General features: G+C 40.5%; 2 protein-coding genes across 2 annotated transcripts; both read right to left on the reverse strand.

Annotated features, from left to right (window-relative positions):
* Positions 1-1,351: 1,351 nt before the first annotated feature.
* LOC147328262 (GTPase IMAP family member 7-like) lies at positions 1,352-3,128 on the reverse strand. Its single transcript, XM_086297664.1, has 2 exons — positions 2,997-3,128; positions 1,352-2,311 (listed from the first exon to the last, which is right to left on the reverse strand). Exons 1-2 carry the CDS (start codon positions 3,082-3,084, stop codon positions 1,530-1,532), a joined length of 870 nt encoding a protein of 289 aa, XP_086153790.1. The 5' UTR covers positions 3,085-3,128; the 3' UTR covers positions 1,352-1,529.
* Positions 3,129-7,254: 4,126 nt separating this feature from the next.
* LOC147328263 (GTPase IMAP family member 7-like) lies at positions 7,255-8,975 on the reverse strand. The gene is made up of 2 exons (XM_086297665.1): positions 8,882-8,975; positions 7,255-7,952 (listed from the first exon to the last, which is right to left on the reverse strand). The coding sequence occupies exons 1-2, from the start codon at positions 8,973-8,975 to the stop codon at positions 7,255-7,257; spliced, it is 792 nt and encodes a 263-aa protein (XP_086153791.1).
* Positions 8,976-16,016: the final 7,041 nt, after the last annotated feature.

Here is a 16,016-nt window from a genome sequence, read left to right on the forward strand (position 1 = left end):
CAACTGTTGCAAGAGCTTGGTTCGCATTGCCGGCAATAAGTCGGACTCGTTCCCGGTGGGTGATGGGCTCCGCCAGGGCTGCCCTTTGTCTCCGGTTCTGTTCATAATTTTTATGGACAGGATTTCTAGGCGCAGCCAAGTGGCGGAGGGCTTTCGCTTTGGTGGCCTCAGAATCTCATCTCTGATTTTTGCAGATGATGTGGTTCTGTTGGCTTCATTGGGTGAGGGCCTCCAGCTCGCACTGGAACGGTTCGCAGCCGAGTGTGAAGCAGCGGGAATGAGGATCAGCACCTCCAAATCTGAGGCCATGGTTCTCAGCCGGAAAAGGGTGGAGTGCCCACTCCGGGTCGGGGATGAGTTCCTGCCCCAAGTGGAGGAGTTCAAGTATCTCGGGGTCTTGTTCGCGAGTGATGGGAGAAGGGAGCCGGAGATCGACAGACGGATTGGGGCTGCAGCTGCAGTAATGCGGACGCTGCACCGGTCCGTCGTGGTGAAGAGGGAGCTGAGTGTAAAAGCAAAGCTCTCAATTTACCGGTCGATCTACGTCCCTACCCTCACCTATGGCCACGAGCTGTGGGTAGTGACCGAAAGAACGAGATCGCGGATACAAGCGGCAGAAATGAGCTTCCTCCGAAGGGTGGCTGGCCTCTCCCTTAGAGATAGGGTGAGAAGTTCGGCCATCCGGGAGGGGCTCAGAGTAGAGCAGCTGCTGCTCCACATCGAAAGGAGCCAGCTGAGGTGGTTCGGGCATCTGACAAGGATGCCCGCTGGGCGCCTCCTGGGTGAGGTGTTCCAGGCATGTCCCACCGGGAGGAGGCCCCGGGGCAGACCCAGGACACGCTGGAGAGATTATATCTCTCGGCTGGCCTGGGAACGCCTTGGTATTCCCCCGGATAAGCTGGAGGAGGTGGCTGGGGAGAGGGAGGTCTGGGCCTCTTTGCTTAGGCTGCTGCCCCCGCGACCCGGCCCCGGACAAAGCGGATGAGGATGGATGGATGGATGGATGGATTTCTGCAATGCAACAGGAACTCATTTGTTTTAAATTGTGACACTAAAAAAACTACAGTACTAACTGTCAGTATAGGTGGATAAACATAGCAATAAGAATGGACATGACAGTCACACATTTTCATGTCCATGAAAACTTGGACATGAAGGTTTCATGTCCAACCTTGGACAGTTTTTAGTTGGAGATAAAAAACAAACAAACTGCTTAATCTCCAACCCCGAATTAAAAAAGAGGTCTATCCGGGGAGGGATGGACTAGTCATCAAAGAACACATTATTGAACATTCTTACATCACTCACTCTTACAATTCAGTTCAATTTTATTTATACAGCACCAAATCACAGTCGCCTCAAGGCACTTATATTGTAAGGTAGACCCTACAATAATACACACAGAGGAAAACCCAACAATCATATGACCCCCTATGAGTAAGCACTTTGGTGACAGTGGAAAGGAAAAACTCCCTTTAAACAGGAAGAAACCTCCCACCTCTTTCTTTTTTTTTTTGTAGCTCTTTCACCTAAGCAAACATGTCCTTCATGGATTTTAATCCAAGTGATACACCAATTGTTTTGAGAATAAATGAGTTTTTATATATTCCCACACCAAAAATTCCCAGGGCAATGAGACTCCAAAATGTAAACCTAGTCCATCCAGCCTCTTTATCCTTTTTTGCCAGTTTCTTCTGGGCTTTCTGGTACATCTCATTGGTGTAGTGACGTCCACCATTGAAGTCCACCAATTTCTCTATTATATCTAGGAGTTCTCTGACTTGGGTCCTGTTCTGTCTCTGGTTATTGATGAGTGAATGGTATCTTCCCCCACATTGGTTTATCAGCATTCGTACAGGTTTGCTTTCTCTCAAATAGTCTTTCAAAGATTTTCCCTCCAGCAAGTCAGCATGTGTAAACAGAACTATGGTATACATAGAAGCTTCTTCGCCAAAGTTATCCTGGATCCACTTCACAGTGTTCTGCTCTTCTTTTGTGAACCTTGACTTCAGACTGATCACTAAAAGAAAAGCATGGGGTCCAGGAACTGACTCCTCAATGCACTCCTCAATTTTTACTTTCACTTCATCTTGTGATTTGGTTGTGTCAAACAGCCCTGGAGTGTCAATTATAACAATGTTCCTGTTACCCTCTATTACCTCTTTTCTGTGACAGCCATTGGTAACAGACTCAAGTGACATGTTTGCTTTAAAAGCACTTGGATCCCCCAGGATGGTGTTTCCAGATGCGCTCTTCCCTGATCCAGTTTTTCCAACCAGAAGGAGTCTCACCTCTCCCAAATATCTAGAACCTGTGAAAATTAATATTTGACTTGAAGTAGTATGCATAATACTATGCCATCATAAAATAACATGACACTGTTCATGTTGGTTCATAAGTCTTGAGTCATGCTTATGGCACTTGTCAACCAAGTGTTATTAATTTATTCATTATGTCAGATTTATTACTTAGGTGATGGTCTTTGAAATGCTTCCATTGTTATTATTTTGAAGATGGTCAGTATTTGATGGTTGATAGTAGGGGTGTTTGTATCAGGTGCCCAATGTAGGATATTTCTGTACAGATTCATTTTAAATGATCCAAAATATGCTTTACTGGATTTTCTCTTTCATACATATTTTTTTATTTTAAAGTTTGAAGTAATTTAACTGAAAACACTAATGCTGTTGAACAGTATTCAGAAAAGTAGGACATCTAGAGCTCTGACTCACAAAAGTACAAACTGTTTTGACGAGCTATGAGATTCAAGTGAAAAGTACATCAACATAGTAACAAGTATCTTTAGTAGTGAAACATGTATAAAAATGAGGACAAAGGCTAATGTGGGTGGGGAAATAAAAACTACATTAAAAGTTGCAAGAATGACTTTTTTGTAAGAACTCCAACAAAGTGACTGAGAAAAGCTGCAATGTGTGTGAGAATCTTTAATCTTTATGCTCTCATGGCAAACCTGTTATACACGTTTTTTGTCATACCTTTTTGGTGTGAGCAAGCAGTCTGTTTATATAATGTGACCAGGACAAGCATGGTGCATCCTAGGACCCAAGCCTTTGCTTGCAACATGTCTGTAAACAGTAAGTCCTCAAAGAAAGAAAGAAAGAGGTTTTTCAAAGCAAAACTCACAATTATACAGAAATAAAATATTTTACTAAATTTCAAAATATATAGTTCAGGCAGCTTGGCTTCATGAGTAAAAAAATGTAGACACTTTTTTGTCATTGTTCAGGTAAAATATATAGGTTTTATTCTCAACTTACCTGTTCAAGTGTTTCTTCGGGTGTGAGATGTACTAGCAGTTCAACAGATTCTTTTGTAGCAGAACAAACAGAACACACCCACTTGTTCATTTCCCTGAAAGCAATACTTAAAAAAATGTGGACACACCCAGTGCTGGCTTGGTTTAACTTGATGAGAAGTATATCTGAGTGCGTTCTCTCTTTTTTTAATAAATTAGATTACTATGCAGAGTTCAAAGAAAAACTCTAAAGGAAACTAAAACCACTGTTTCTTAAAGAGCCATTCATAAATTTAAATTATATTGTAGGCTTTCATGACTAGAAGAATAGGATAGAATAGAATAGAAAATATATCTTTTCACTCCAGCAACATAATAATCAATTTTGAGAGAAATCTTGAACTTCAGCTGAAAAACAAAGGAGATAATATGGGGTTTTTTTCCCACCTTTGTTGATCTCCTTTATGATGCACAAAACACAGACTTGTTACTCATTTTTCTAAGTGAGATAATGAAAGAGTTTAAAATCTGGCACCAATACCTTCAGTGAAAGGGAGTGTGTCATGAGTATTGGAACAGTTGAGATGCATTTTTTTTTTAAACACCGCGCCTCTGTGGCTTTAAAACCACAAAACACACTGCGCCAAAAATTGGTCCACCCCAAGGATCCCCCGACACAAACAGAGTAACATAGTGTACGCTGTTAAGTGCCAGGAGGATTGCCAGGATTTATACATCGGGGAAACCAAACAACCTCTGGCTAAGCAGATGGCACAACACAGAAGAGCTACCTCGTCAGGCCAGGACTCCGCAGTCTATTTACACCTACAGGCCAGTGGACACTCTTTAAATGATGAGGATGTACACATTTTGGACAGGGAGGAACGCTGGTTTGAGCGCGGAGTCAAGGAGGCCATTTATGTGAAAAGGGAAAGACCATCTCTGAATCGAGCAGGAGGTACATGTTTCGCCATCTTACAATGCTGTGATTGCAGCCATTCCCCATGAATGGAAGGCAGAGGCAGATTTTGTATTTGCTGTTGATGTGATTGTCATTCAGAGTTCCACCTCAGATATCAAACCCAAATTTATTGTACTTGTTCAAGCCTGGAAAATACAAGGTTTATTTCAGTTAACATGGAAAGAAAAACTAGACTGCAAAAAATAGCAATACCACTTATATATGAAGTTGAAAGTCATGGTTAAATGGATGGATGGATGGATGGATGGATGGTCGGTCGGTCGGTCGGTCGGTCGGTCCAGGAACTGACTGCTCAATTTATTGTTCAGTGTTTACTTTCATTTCATCTTGTGATTTGGTTGTGTCAACAGCCCTGGAGTGTCAATTATAATAATGTTCCTGTTATCCTCTATTACCTCTTTTCTGTGACAGCCATTGGTAACAGACTCAAGTGACATGTTTATTTTAAAAGCACTTGGATCCCCCAGGATGGTGTTTCCAGATGCGCTCTTCCCTGATCCAGTTTTCCAACCAGAAGAAGTCTAACACCTCCCAAATATGTAGAACCTGTGAAAATTACATTTGATTTGAAGTAGTATACATAATACTATGCCATCATAAAATAACATGACACCGTTCATAAGTCTTGAGTCATGAATGCTTATGGCACTTGTCAACCAAGTGTTATTAATTTATTGTGTTAGATTTAATACTTAGCTCATGGTCTTTGAGATGTTTCTATTGTGATAACTAAACATTATCCAAGACAACATAAACACTGAAAGCAGAAATATTAATCATTTTATCTAGGTTTTATTATTTTGAAGATGATCGATATTTGATGGTGATAGTGGGGGTCTTTGGGTCAGGTGCAATGATTTAAAAATCTCATAAACCCACATTTTATTCACAACAGTTCATAGAAAACAGATCAAATGTTTCCAGCTGGTGAATGTTATGGTCTGCAGGTAGGCCAGTTCAGAACCCGGACTCTTCTAATACAAATCTATACTGTTGTAACCAGTGTTGGTCAAGTTACTTGAAAAAAGTAATCAGTAACTAATTACTGATTACTTCCCCAAAAAAGTAATCCCGTTACTTTACTGATTACTTATTTTCAAAAGTAATTAATTACTTAGTTACTTAGTTACTTTTTAAAAACATGATTTACAACCTGAATAGGTGATAAAGCGATAGATCTTTCACTTTTTCTGCATAATCCATCATACAAAATGTAATCAAATGAAAAAGTCCCTTTTTAAAACTTGTTTTATTCGTTTTAATCTTTTAACTTTATGCATCAAGCAAAAATTTAATTATATGCAACATTCTCTGACTGGAAGAAATTTGTTTAATATTTAAACCTATTTTCTACACATTCCAGCACATAATTTTTTTTTGTGTGTGTTTACACTCACTCTTTCAAATAGATGCAAGTAAAACACAGCAGAAAATAAATAAAGTCAAAGACTCAGCGGTCCTGTTGCTCTATTTTCACCTGTAAAGCAGGAGCAGGGTAGGCGGAGGTTTACCCTGGTGCAGGTGTGCCGGAGCAGTCAGTGGAAGAATCCGCGAGTTTCTCTGTGAGTTTCCCATTACGTCGTTGCGCACTCGGTGCTTGCTCGGAAGTTTAGGGGTTTTTTTCGCTGTAAAAAGAAGTTTTCTTCCCATGCACGATGGACGCTAATGTTTTTGTCACTTTTTATGGAATCAAACTCAAAGTAAGGTCAGTACTTCCACGCTTTAAACGCTGCACGCTCATACTCTCTCCTGCACTCGATATATTATCCATTGTTGATCTGCACAAAGCTGTTGTCACGAACGTTGCACTCGCTTACGTCACTGTCGTGAGACGTTCTCACAAAAAAAACACGGTTTTAGTAACGCAGTAATGCAGCGTTCCTATGGGAAAGTAACGGTAATCTAATTACCGTTTTTGCAGTAGTAATCCCTTACTTTACTCGTTACTTGAAAAAAGTAATCGGATTACAGTAACGCATTACTTGTAACGGCACACCTGCACCAGGGTAAACCTCCGCCTACCCAACTCCTGCTTTACTCGTTACTTGTAACGTGTTACTGCCCATCTCTGGTTGTAACAGAGGCAGTATGTGGTTTAGCGGTCTTGCTAAAATATGAACCACCTTTCTTGAAAAAGATGTCATCTAGATGTGAGCATATGTTGCTCTAAAACCTGCAAATACCTTTCAGCACCTTTCATTCTAGATGAACGAACGACCAATCTTACAGACATTAATGCCCCCCCCCCCCAATAAATTTAGAGATGGATTTCAAATTTTGATGCATATGACCAATTTGCCTCATCTTCCACTTTTCCTCAGTCCATTTAAAATTAGCTTTGGCCGTGAGAGACTGCGGCATTCTGAATCAGATTCACATGTTGCTTCTTCTTTTCACAATTAAAGCTTTACCCTGTATTTGTGGATGGCACGTCAAACTGTCTTCACAGATGATGAAAGTGCTGCTGTGACCATACAGCGATTACCATGACAGAATCATGCCTGTTTTTACTACAGTTTTAACCAATAGAGTTAACATCAGATATTTCTGTACAGATTTATTTTAAATTACTAAAAATATGCTTTACTGGATTTTCTCTTCCATACATATTTTTATCTTTTTATTTTTATTATTTTAAAGTTTGAAGTAATTTAACTGAAAACACTAATGCTGTTAAACAGTATTCAGAAAAGTAGGACATCTAGAGCTCTGACTCACAAAAGTACAAACTGTTTTGACGAGCTATGAGATTCAAGTGAAAAGTACATCAACACAGTAACAAGTATCTTTAGTAGTGAAACATGTATAAAAATGAGGACAAAGGCTAATGTGGGTGGGGAAATAAAAACTACATTAAAAGTTGCAAGAATGACTGTTCTGTAAGAACTCCAACAAAGTGGCTGAGAAAAGCTGCAATGTGTGTGAGAATCTTTAATCTTTATGCTCTCATGGCAAACCTGTTATACATGTTTTTTGGCACACCTTTTTGTCTATCCGATCTGTTAGTTCCTGTTCTTTAGTGATCATCTTTGCTACATTCTAGATTTCCAAAACTAACAATAGGTGCAAGTACACAAAACCACCCTTCTTTCTCTTTCAGTTTCTTCTGGGCTTTCTCGTACATCTCATTGGTGTAGTGATTTCCACCATTGAAGTCCACCATTTCCTCTATTATATCTAGGAGTTCTCTGACTTGGGTCCTGGTCTGTCTCTGGTTATTGATGAGTGAATGGTATCTTCCCCCACATTGGTTTATCAGCATTCGTACAGGTTTGCTTTCTCTCAAACAGTCATACAGAGCTTTTCCATCCAGCAAGTCAGCATGTGTAAACAGAACTATAGTATACATGGAAGCTTCTTCACCAAAGTTATCCTGGATCCACTTCACAGTGTTCTGCTCTTCTTTTGTGAACCTTGACTTCAGACTGATCACTAAAAGAAAAGCATGGGGTCCAGGAACTGACTCCTCAATGCACTCCTCAATGTTTAATTTCACTTCATCTTGTGATTTGGTTGTGTCATACAGCCCTGGAGTGTCAATTATAACAATTTTTCTGTTACCCTCTATTACCTCTTTTCTGTGACAGCCATTGGTAACAGACTCAAGTGACATGTTTATTTTAAAAGCACTTGGATCCCCCAGGATGGTGTTTCCAGATGCGCTCTTCCCTGATCCAGTTTTTCCGATCAGAATGAGTCTCAGCTCTTCCAAGCCTGTTAAAATGAATAACAGTACTTAATTTGGTGTATTATGGATGAAACTGAAATGATAACACTAAAACATACCATGACACCACCCGTGAGTCTTTATAAATGCTTGTCATTCAAATGTCATTTGTTCACTTGCTAATTTTAAAACTAAAATCTGAAAGTGATTTGCAAATACTTGTCCTAAAATACATAGCTTTAGACATAGTTGTCAGGATTAAACACAGACAATTGCAAGACAGACAATTAGAACTTCTTTAGGAATAAATTTTAGTTTCGATTAATCCCTTAAGAAGCCTGGTTTAACTTGTGCTGAGTGATATCTGTGAGGGAGTGTGATCTACTAGGAATGTGTAAATGTGCTACAGACGCATTTCACAGAAATTATTAATCTACTGATTTCTTTTATAATTTTTTTATATAAGTTAAGCATAGCAATGAGAAAATGCATTCCACCTGTTCCAATACTCCTGACACATTAGTGATCCCTTATTTGTCATAAGTATTAGAACAGCTGAGACGTATTTTCTCTTAAACACCATATCTCTGTCGCTTTCAAACCCCAAAGCACGCTGTGCCAATAATTGGTCCATGCCAAGGATCCACTTGTTTATCAGTGATTTGTTTATCAATTTGGATATGATGAAGGACCTGACCTCCCAGCCCATTGTTCCTTCAGTGGTGCTAGTTTCACTCATTATGCAAATGTACTGTTTATAAGATTGGGGAAACCTGCAGTCAGTTGAGACTGAAGAAGTCACTTGGATGAGTGACGAAACGTTTCTCCCACTGAAAACGCTACGTCCAGATGAACATAAATAAACTTTTTATGGTATAATATTAACCACATTGTAAATAAGTTCAGCAGGATTGTAAATGTGTAAAAATACTTTATCATGTCATACCAAACTTGTTGCACAAGATTTTCTGCTTACCTTTTTGTTGAGTTTGGCAGTAGCAAATGTGTACAGACAATAAAACCAGCAGCAGTAGGGTGAGTCCTTGGATCCAAGCCTTTGTTCTGAACATTTCTGTAGCTGTAAGTTCCCAAAATTGTTTTCAAAGAAGGATAAAAGAAAAAATATTTTAAATGAACTGTTTGATGTCTATATACAGTGTATCTGACTTCAAAGAAACATACCTTTGTGGTCCCTCAGGTGTAAGAAGTGTGCGTTATGTTAACAGATTCTTTAACTGTAAAGAGTGAGAGTATAGTGTAGTAAGAGTAGGGAGAACACACCCACTTACACAGCAAGTCTAATTTAGAGATACCACGTGAGCAGTCACCAACCAAACAAAATGAGCAAGTCTTGCGAGATGTCATAGTTAGGAATCAAGTGGATGTGGTAGTAGGGAGGTTGTGTTTATTCAAGACTTAAGCAAGTGAAACACAAAGTACAAAAGTCTGATGTCTCAGAAATGTGCAAAATAAGACTAATTATATAATGATAAAATGTTATGAAACAGAGGCCCTGGGAATTTGTAAGGAGTTTATTCATCAGTTAAAGTAGAAAACCATTTTTTTAATGTACATTTTCATTAAAGTGTTCTTCCTTGTTTAAATTACACTATGAGTGCATTATGCTGAGTAAAAAATATATTTACCCTCCCTTCTGAGCTCTCCATCTCTCAACTAGTGTTTCAGTCATTCTGCAACAAGTATTTAACTCATATTAATGATTTTATGCTGAATTGATAAGACAGCCAGCCATTGGTGGCAGGACGCATGGTGTGTTGTTTTACTGTGTATACCTGGGCATACTGACCTAGTCCAATGTACTTCAAAAGACTACAAGAAATATATTCAAAATCTGATAAAAAAAAACAAGGTAAAAAACTATTAGATTTAATCAGGGGCGATTTTAGCCCAATTTTGAATCAAAGCACCCCCAAAAATTTTACTTTTTTGACAATATTTGCTGTTTGTGTGACACACTACTAAAAATATAAAAAGTATACAGTACTTGGTTGAGACGTAACATTTTAACAACAAAAGCATAGATCCCCCCCCCCCCCGCCCTCCCAAAATGGTTTGTTCCAGCTCACCTCTCCCCTACTCTGGCTCTAGCCCCCTTGCTGCTAGAGCGATGGTGGCAGAGCGTTGGTTTAAGTGCCTGCCTTAAAACAGGCTGCATTTAACCTTCAGTTACTCTTTATATAGTTAGGTAGGAGTCGGGCCATGTTTCTTTTTAGCTGAAAAACATTACACCAGGTAACCTGGAGTGTTGAAAATGTGTTTTCCGACTATGTTTGCTACTCTACAATCAGCTGTGTAGTAAAATCAGCAACATTTGACCGTCCTGTTGCTCCCTTTGAAATTTATACAGCCTACTTAAAATCTAAAACTTAAAATTCTCCGCAGCCTATTGTTGTTACCACTGTCCTGTTTTAAATGGATAATAACTAGCTAACTGAGTGGATGCCCATTAACCTTATAACTCCTGGTGTGTGTGTGTGTGTGTGTGTGTGTGTGTGTGTGTGTGTGTGTGTGTGTGTATACAGAGACAGCCAGGTTCATAATGGATATAAGGTGTCACGGCTGGCGGAGTGAGCCGTGTGGAGTGGAGGAAAAGGAGGACCCAAAATGCAGCAAACTGATGATGCGAGTGAAGTTTATTTACACGGTGGCAGTGGCAAAAACAGGCAATGAGTAATGACAAATCTAAACTGGGAGAAACTAAAGAGCAAACCTGAAATCTACAAAAAGGGTGCGGGGCAGAGAGACGCAGAGACACACGGAAGAATGCAGACGAGCCGACAACGAACACAGACCGACACCCACTAAATATACACACACAAGGTAATCAGGTAATCACACACAGGAGGGAAGAACAGCTGAACCTAATACACATGAGGACCGGAGGACACAAGCTGAACACAATGACAACAGACACAGACCTTCAGAATAGAATAGGAAATCCAGAACATGAGCCTTCAAAGTAAAGCAGGAACACACAGACTGATTTACAACACAACACGGGGACATGAACAGAGCACCAAGGACAGACACAGGTAGGGCTGAATACACACCAAACTACAGGTTCAACCCTAAACCAATACAAAATCAGAATAAACACAAGGCACGAAAATGAACTTCAAGGAAACACAAAACGCTGGGCCAAAATGACCCAGGACCATGACATAAGGAAGTTTTTTCAAAAAAAGGAGCCACATTCAGGTAAAGGTGTAAAATCAAATGATCCGTCAATCAAGAATAATGTTGGATCAGTGTTTCAATGTTTATATCTTTTATTAGATGCTCATGTGGTTTGGTTATTTGCCTTTTGGTTGAAAGTACACTGAGAGAGGACTTTTTGGTAGGGATCTTAATAGTATTTTTTTCATATTAATGTAATTTTTTATCGAGTTGAATACAATCTATTTGTGTATGATTGTCAGTCCAAAGAGGGAGAGAGGAAAGAGGGGAACATGAGGAGAAAGTACAAGGTCAGGAAGAACCAGGTAAGAAAACAGACAGGGAATAGTGACAGGCAAAACAGAAACTGTTAAACTGACAAAGAAAGAAAACAACAAATTTTACTCACACAGTCTGGAAGTTGTTTTCTCCCTATATTGAAGCTGCTAAACAGAATCTGCAAAACAAACTGGGTTGAAACATTTTTGACCCTCTTTAACAACATTCCAACATCACGTTATAATTGATTAGGGAGATTAAAATTAATTATATATTTTATGTGGTTCAGCCACAACTCTACTAAAACCTCAGCCAGTAATAGGTAGGCTAACTTTTGGACCATCCAGTTGTCTGTATGACTGCCGCAGTACGTACGTAAGGAGCTGTAAAGAGAAGCAGAGTGCTCTGTTTATATTCTAAGAATGTTTAAGCTTGTTTCAAAGATTCTGTACAGCAGCTTTAAATGTTTTCCAAAAGCACACATACACTTATCAGTGTTTCTTAAACCTTTTGCATGGTGTACCACCTGATAAAAATGTCAAGCTCTCCTAAGTACCACTATGAAAGCATGAAACTCATAAATCTTATGAATCTAACACAAAATTAGTATTATTAAATTGGTCAAATTAGTATCTGCAGTAAAGATTTTTTCATTCATTGTATACATTCTACCACAGGCAAAGTTGCCTCCATTTATATATATATATATATATATATATATATATATATATATATATATATATATATGCTCAGTGGCTAGAGGATCTGAGGGCAGACCACAGCGACCTCCCTGAACAGGGTCCAGTAACCATCACAGTGGCAGATATCCAAGAAAGGGTCTCCAGTATGAAGAGTTGGACAGCACCAGGGCCCGACATGGTTCACGCCTACTGGCTGAAGAAGCTGACTGCACTCCACGAGCGTCTGGCAGCACAAATGAACCAGCTGCTAGTTAACGAGAGACACCCGGAATGGCTAACTGAAGGCCGGACGGTCCTGATCCCCAAGGACCCCAAGAAGGGACCGGTCCCCTCCAACTACCGACCAATAACCTGCCTCAGTACTACATGGAAGCTCCTGTCAGGCATCATATCGGCTAAGATGAACAGGCACATGGGTCAATACATGAGCGGGACACAGAAAGGAATTGGCAAGAATACCAGAGGCGCAAAACACCAGCTACTGGTAGACAGAACAATCAGCTGAGACTGCAAGACCAGACTGACCAACCTGTGCACTGCCTGGATTGATTACAAGAAGGCCTATGACTCAATGCCCCACAGCTGGATACTGGAATGCCTAGAATTGTACAAGATCAATGGGACCCTAAGAGCCTTCATCAGGAACTCAATGGGGATGTGGCGTACAACACTAGAGGCCAACTCCAAGCCCATAGCACAAGTCGCCATCAAGTGCGGGATCTACCAAGGAGATGCTCTGTCCCCACTGCTGTTCTGCATAGGCCTGAACCCCCTCAGTGAGATCATTAACAAGACTGGCTACGGATACCGACTACGGAACGGAGCAGTTGTCAGCCACCTCCTGTACATGGATGACATCAAGCTGTATGCCAAGAGTGAACGAGACATCGATTCACTGATCCACACTACCAGGCTATACAGCAATGACATTGGAATGTCGTTCGGACTGGAGAAGTGTAGTCGGATGGTAACAAAGAGAGGGAAGGTAGTCAGAACTGAGGGGATTGAACTACCAGAAGGCAACATTGCAGACATAGAGGACAGTTACAAGTACTTGGGGATCCCACAGGCGAATGGGAACCATGAAGAGGCCGCTAGAAAAGCTGCAACCACCAAGTACCTGCAGAGGGTCAGGCAAGTCCTGAGGAGTCAGCTGAATGGTAAGAACAAGATCCGGGCCATCAACACGTACGCCCTGCCCGTGATCAGGTACCCTGCTGGGGTAATAGGCTGGCCAAAGGAGGAGATAGAAGCCACTGACATAAAGACAAGGATAGAGGAGGTGGCTGATATCCAGAAATCCTACCAGTGGCTGGACAAAGCTGGACTGAAAGACAGCACAGAGGCACTAATCATGGCAGCACAAGAACAAGCTCTGAGCACAAGATCCATAGAGGCTGGGGTCTATCACACCAGGCAAGACCCCAGGTGCAGGCTGTGTAAAGATGCCCCAGAGACAATCCAGCACCTAACAGCAGGGTGCAAGATGCTAGCAGGCAAGGCATACATGGAACGCCATAACCAAGTGGCCGGCATAGTGTACAGGAACATCTGTGCCGAGTATAACCTGGAAGTCCCGAGGTCAAAATGGGAGATGCCCCCAAGGGTGGTGGAGAATGACCGAGCTAAGATCCCGAGGGACTTCCAGATACAGACGGACAAAATGGTGGTGGCTAACCAACCGGACATAGTGGTGGTAGACAAACAGAAGAAGACGGCCGTAGTGATCGATGTAGCGGTTCCGAATGACAGCAATATCAGGAAGAAGGAACACGAGAAGCTGGAGAAATACCAAGGGCTCAGAGAAGAGCTCGAGAGGATGTGGAGGGTGAAGGTAACGGTGGTCCCCGTGGTAATCGGAGCACTAGGTGCGGTGACTCCCAAGCTAGGCGAGTGGCTCCAGCAGATCCCGGGAACAACATCGGAGATCTCTGTCCAGAAGAGCGCAGTCCTGGGAACAGCTAAGATACTGCGCAGGACCCTCAAGCTCCCAGGCCTCTGGTAGAGGACCCGAGCTTGAAGGATAAACCGCCCGCAGGGGCGTGCTGGGTGTTTTTTTTTTTTTTTATATATATGTTATATATATATATATATATATATAGTAATAATTTATGTGTAATAATTTATGTGTAATAATTTATTCTGTTTTGGGAGTGTTTTTTATGCATCTGTATTATATTGTACATATGCATTAAAAGTGAATCTCTGTCCAAAAAAATGCACTCAGTTTATTTTTACTCACTATGAGCATCATTCATTATTCTTCCCCACTAATTAAGGTTAGGATATGCATTTTTTTTTATTCCAATCCATTCTTCTTTTGCAGCATTTCAATAACCTTTATCAGATTTGATGGTTTTGTTACAGACAAAAGTGTTTTGCTTTTCTTTCACAAATGTGGGGATTAAATTGTGTTAAAATGTACAAAACAGTGATGTAATGTTTTGTGACGAGGACCCAGGCACAGAGAGACTTGATGAATTTAAGAATCTTATGATTTAATAAAGACATTTGCAGACTTGCACAGAGATGGTAAAATTATGATGACTGATAACGGAGACAAGGACAACAGACGACAAGGACAGGGAGGATGCAGGGACTGACAGAGACAGGGAAGATGTGACGAGTAAAGTGTATCTTGGCTGGCTGGGCAGCTCTCTGGGTGCTCAGCACCCCCAAAGCTCTGATCCTAGAATCGCCCCTGGATTTAATTAGATATATTAACTTAATAAAATATATAAATCTACTGAGTTTGAGAATTGAAAAGACAGACATTTGTTGGTATCAGGAGTAATGATATGACATTCAAATGACACATTTTTGTGGATATTTTTGCAAGCATCTCACAGTGACTTTGCAGGGACTTTCCTAATAAGGCGTAAAGCTGGGCAGACACTGTGCGATTTTTTCAGTTGCGTTATTCAGCTTCTGCTCAAACTGTACGATTGACTCGCAGGGGTTAGAAGTTTGTAGGTCACGATGCAGGGTCTCACACTATACAGCCCGATGCTCTGATGCGACCCGAGTGCTCACCAGAGGCGGAGCCAGACATTTGAAACACCCGGGGCTTAGCCCTAAAGGGTAGTATGCATGTGGGAAATGACTGAAAGATTGATAGGCTCTGTTTTGAGTTTTGTTCAAAAAAGAATGACTTCATATAGGGAAAAATATATATCACATATGCAGGACACCTTAAACTAGTTTTTTAATTAAGCAGCAAGGCAGAACAAAGTCGGGGTTGTATCAAGACACGAGGACTAAACCCCAATTCAACCAGACCCAGAACTGATCCAGAATTAAAACAGGACTACAACAGTTCAAAATCAGGACTACTGAGGATTTAACCAAGACAGAATCAGAACTAGATGATAGTAGCACTAAAAATCATCATAGACCTGCACTACACTTGTTTTTTTTTTAATTCTACCAAAGTCCACTATTTAGATTGAGAAAAGTTTATATAATTATTTAGCCTTGATGTGCAAAGAAGCCTGCATAACTTTATAAATGTAGAATTTGAAAAATAGCAAACCTAAAAAGAAACACTAGGTACGAGACACATGAGTCCCTATGATACGGTGATACTTTTGGTAAGCAACCATTTGACTAACATGTGTGTCTCACCTGCTCTTGTTCCACCTCTGTTCTGTCCTCGTTCTGCATCTCCCTCTCTGCTCCTCTCTCTCCCTCTCTGTTCCTCTCTCTCCCTCTTTGTGCTGACAATCAAGCCAAACACCAACATCATCAAATATACAGTTGAAACCAGATATTTACAAACTCTTCAGATCAAAACACAAACACTTTTTTAATTGTAACATCAAATCAGACTAAATGTTTATTTTTTTAGGTTGATAAATATAAAAACATATTTGTTAACTTTAAGAGTAAAGAGAGAAACTATCTGTATTTCTTAATTGCAAATGGCACCAAATTGTATTCAAAATTGAGCCACAC

This window comes from Aulonocara sp. 'chitande type north' Nkhata Bay, linkage group LG6 (assembly GCF_057382095.1).
Source record: "Aulonocara sp. 'chitande type north' Nkhata Bay isolate Kocher_YH1m ecotype deep benthic linkage group LG6, A_spYH_male_GT1.1, whole genome shotgun sequence".
NCBI lineage: Eukaryota > Metazoa > Chordata > Actinopteri > Cichliformes > Cichlidae > Aulonocara > Aulonocara sp. 'chitande type north' Nkhata Bay.

Coding starts and splice junctions, on each gene's coding strand:
- LOC147328263 (XM_086297665.1), bottom strand. CDS start 8,975: ATGTTCAGAACAAAGGCTTGGATCCAAGGACTCACCCTACTGCTGCTG. Junction 7,953..8,881: donor CTGCCAAACTCAACAAAAAG/GTAAGCAGAAAA, acceptor TCATTTTAACAG/GCTTGGAAGAGCTGAGACTC.
- LOC147328262 (XM_086297664.1), bottom strand. CDS start 3,084: ATGTTGCAAGCAAAGGCTTGGGTCCTAGGATGCACCATGCTTGTCCTG. Junction 2,312..2,996: donor TGCTTGCTCACACCAAAAAG/GTATGACAAAAA, acceptor TAATTTTCACAG/GTTCTAGATATTTGGGAGAG.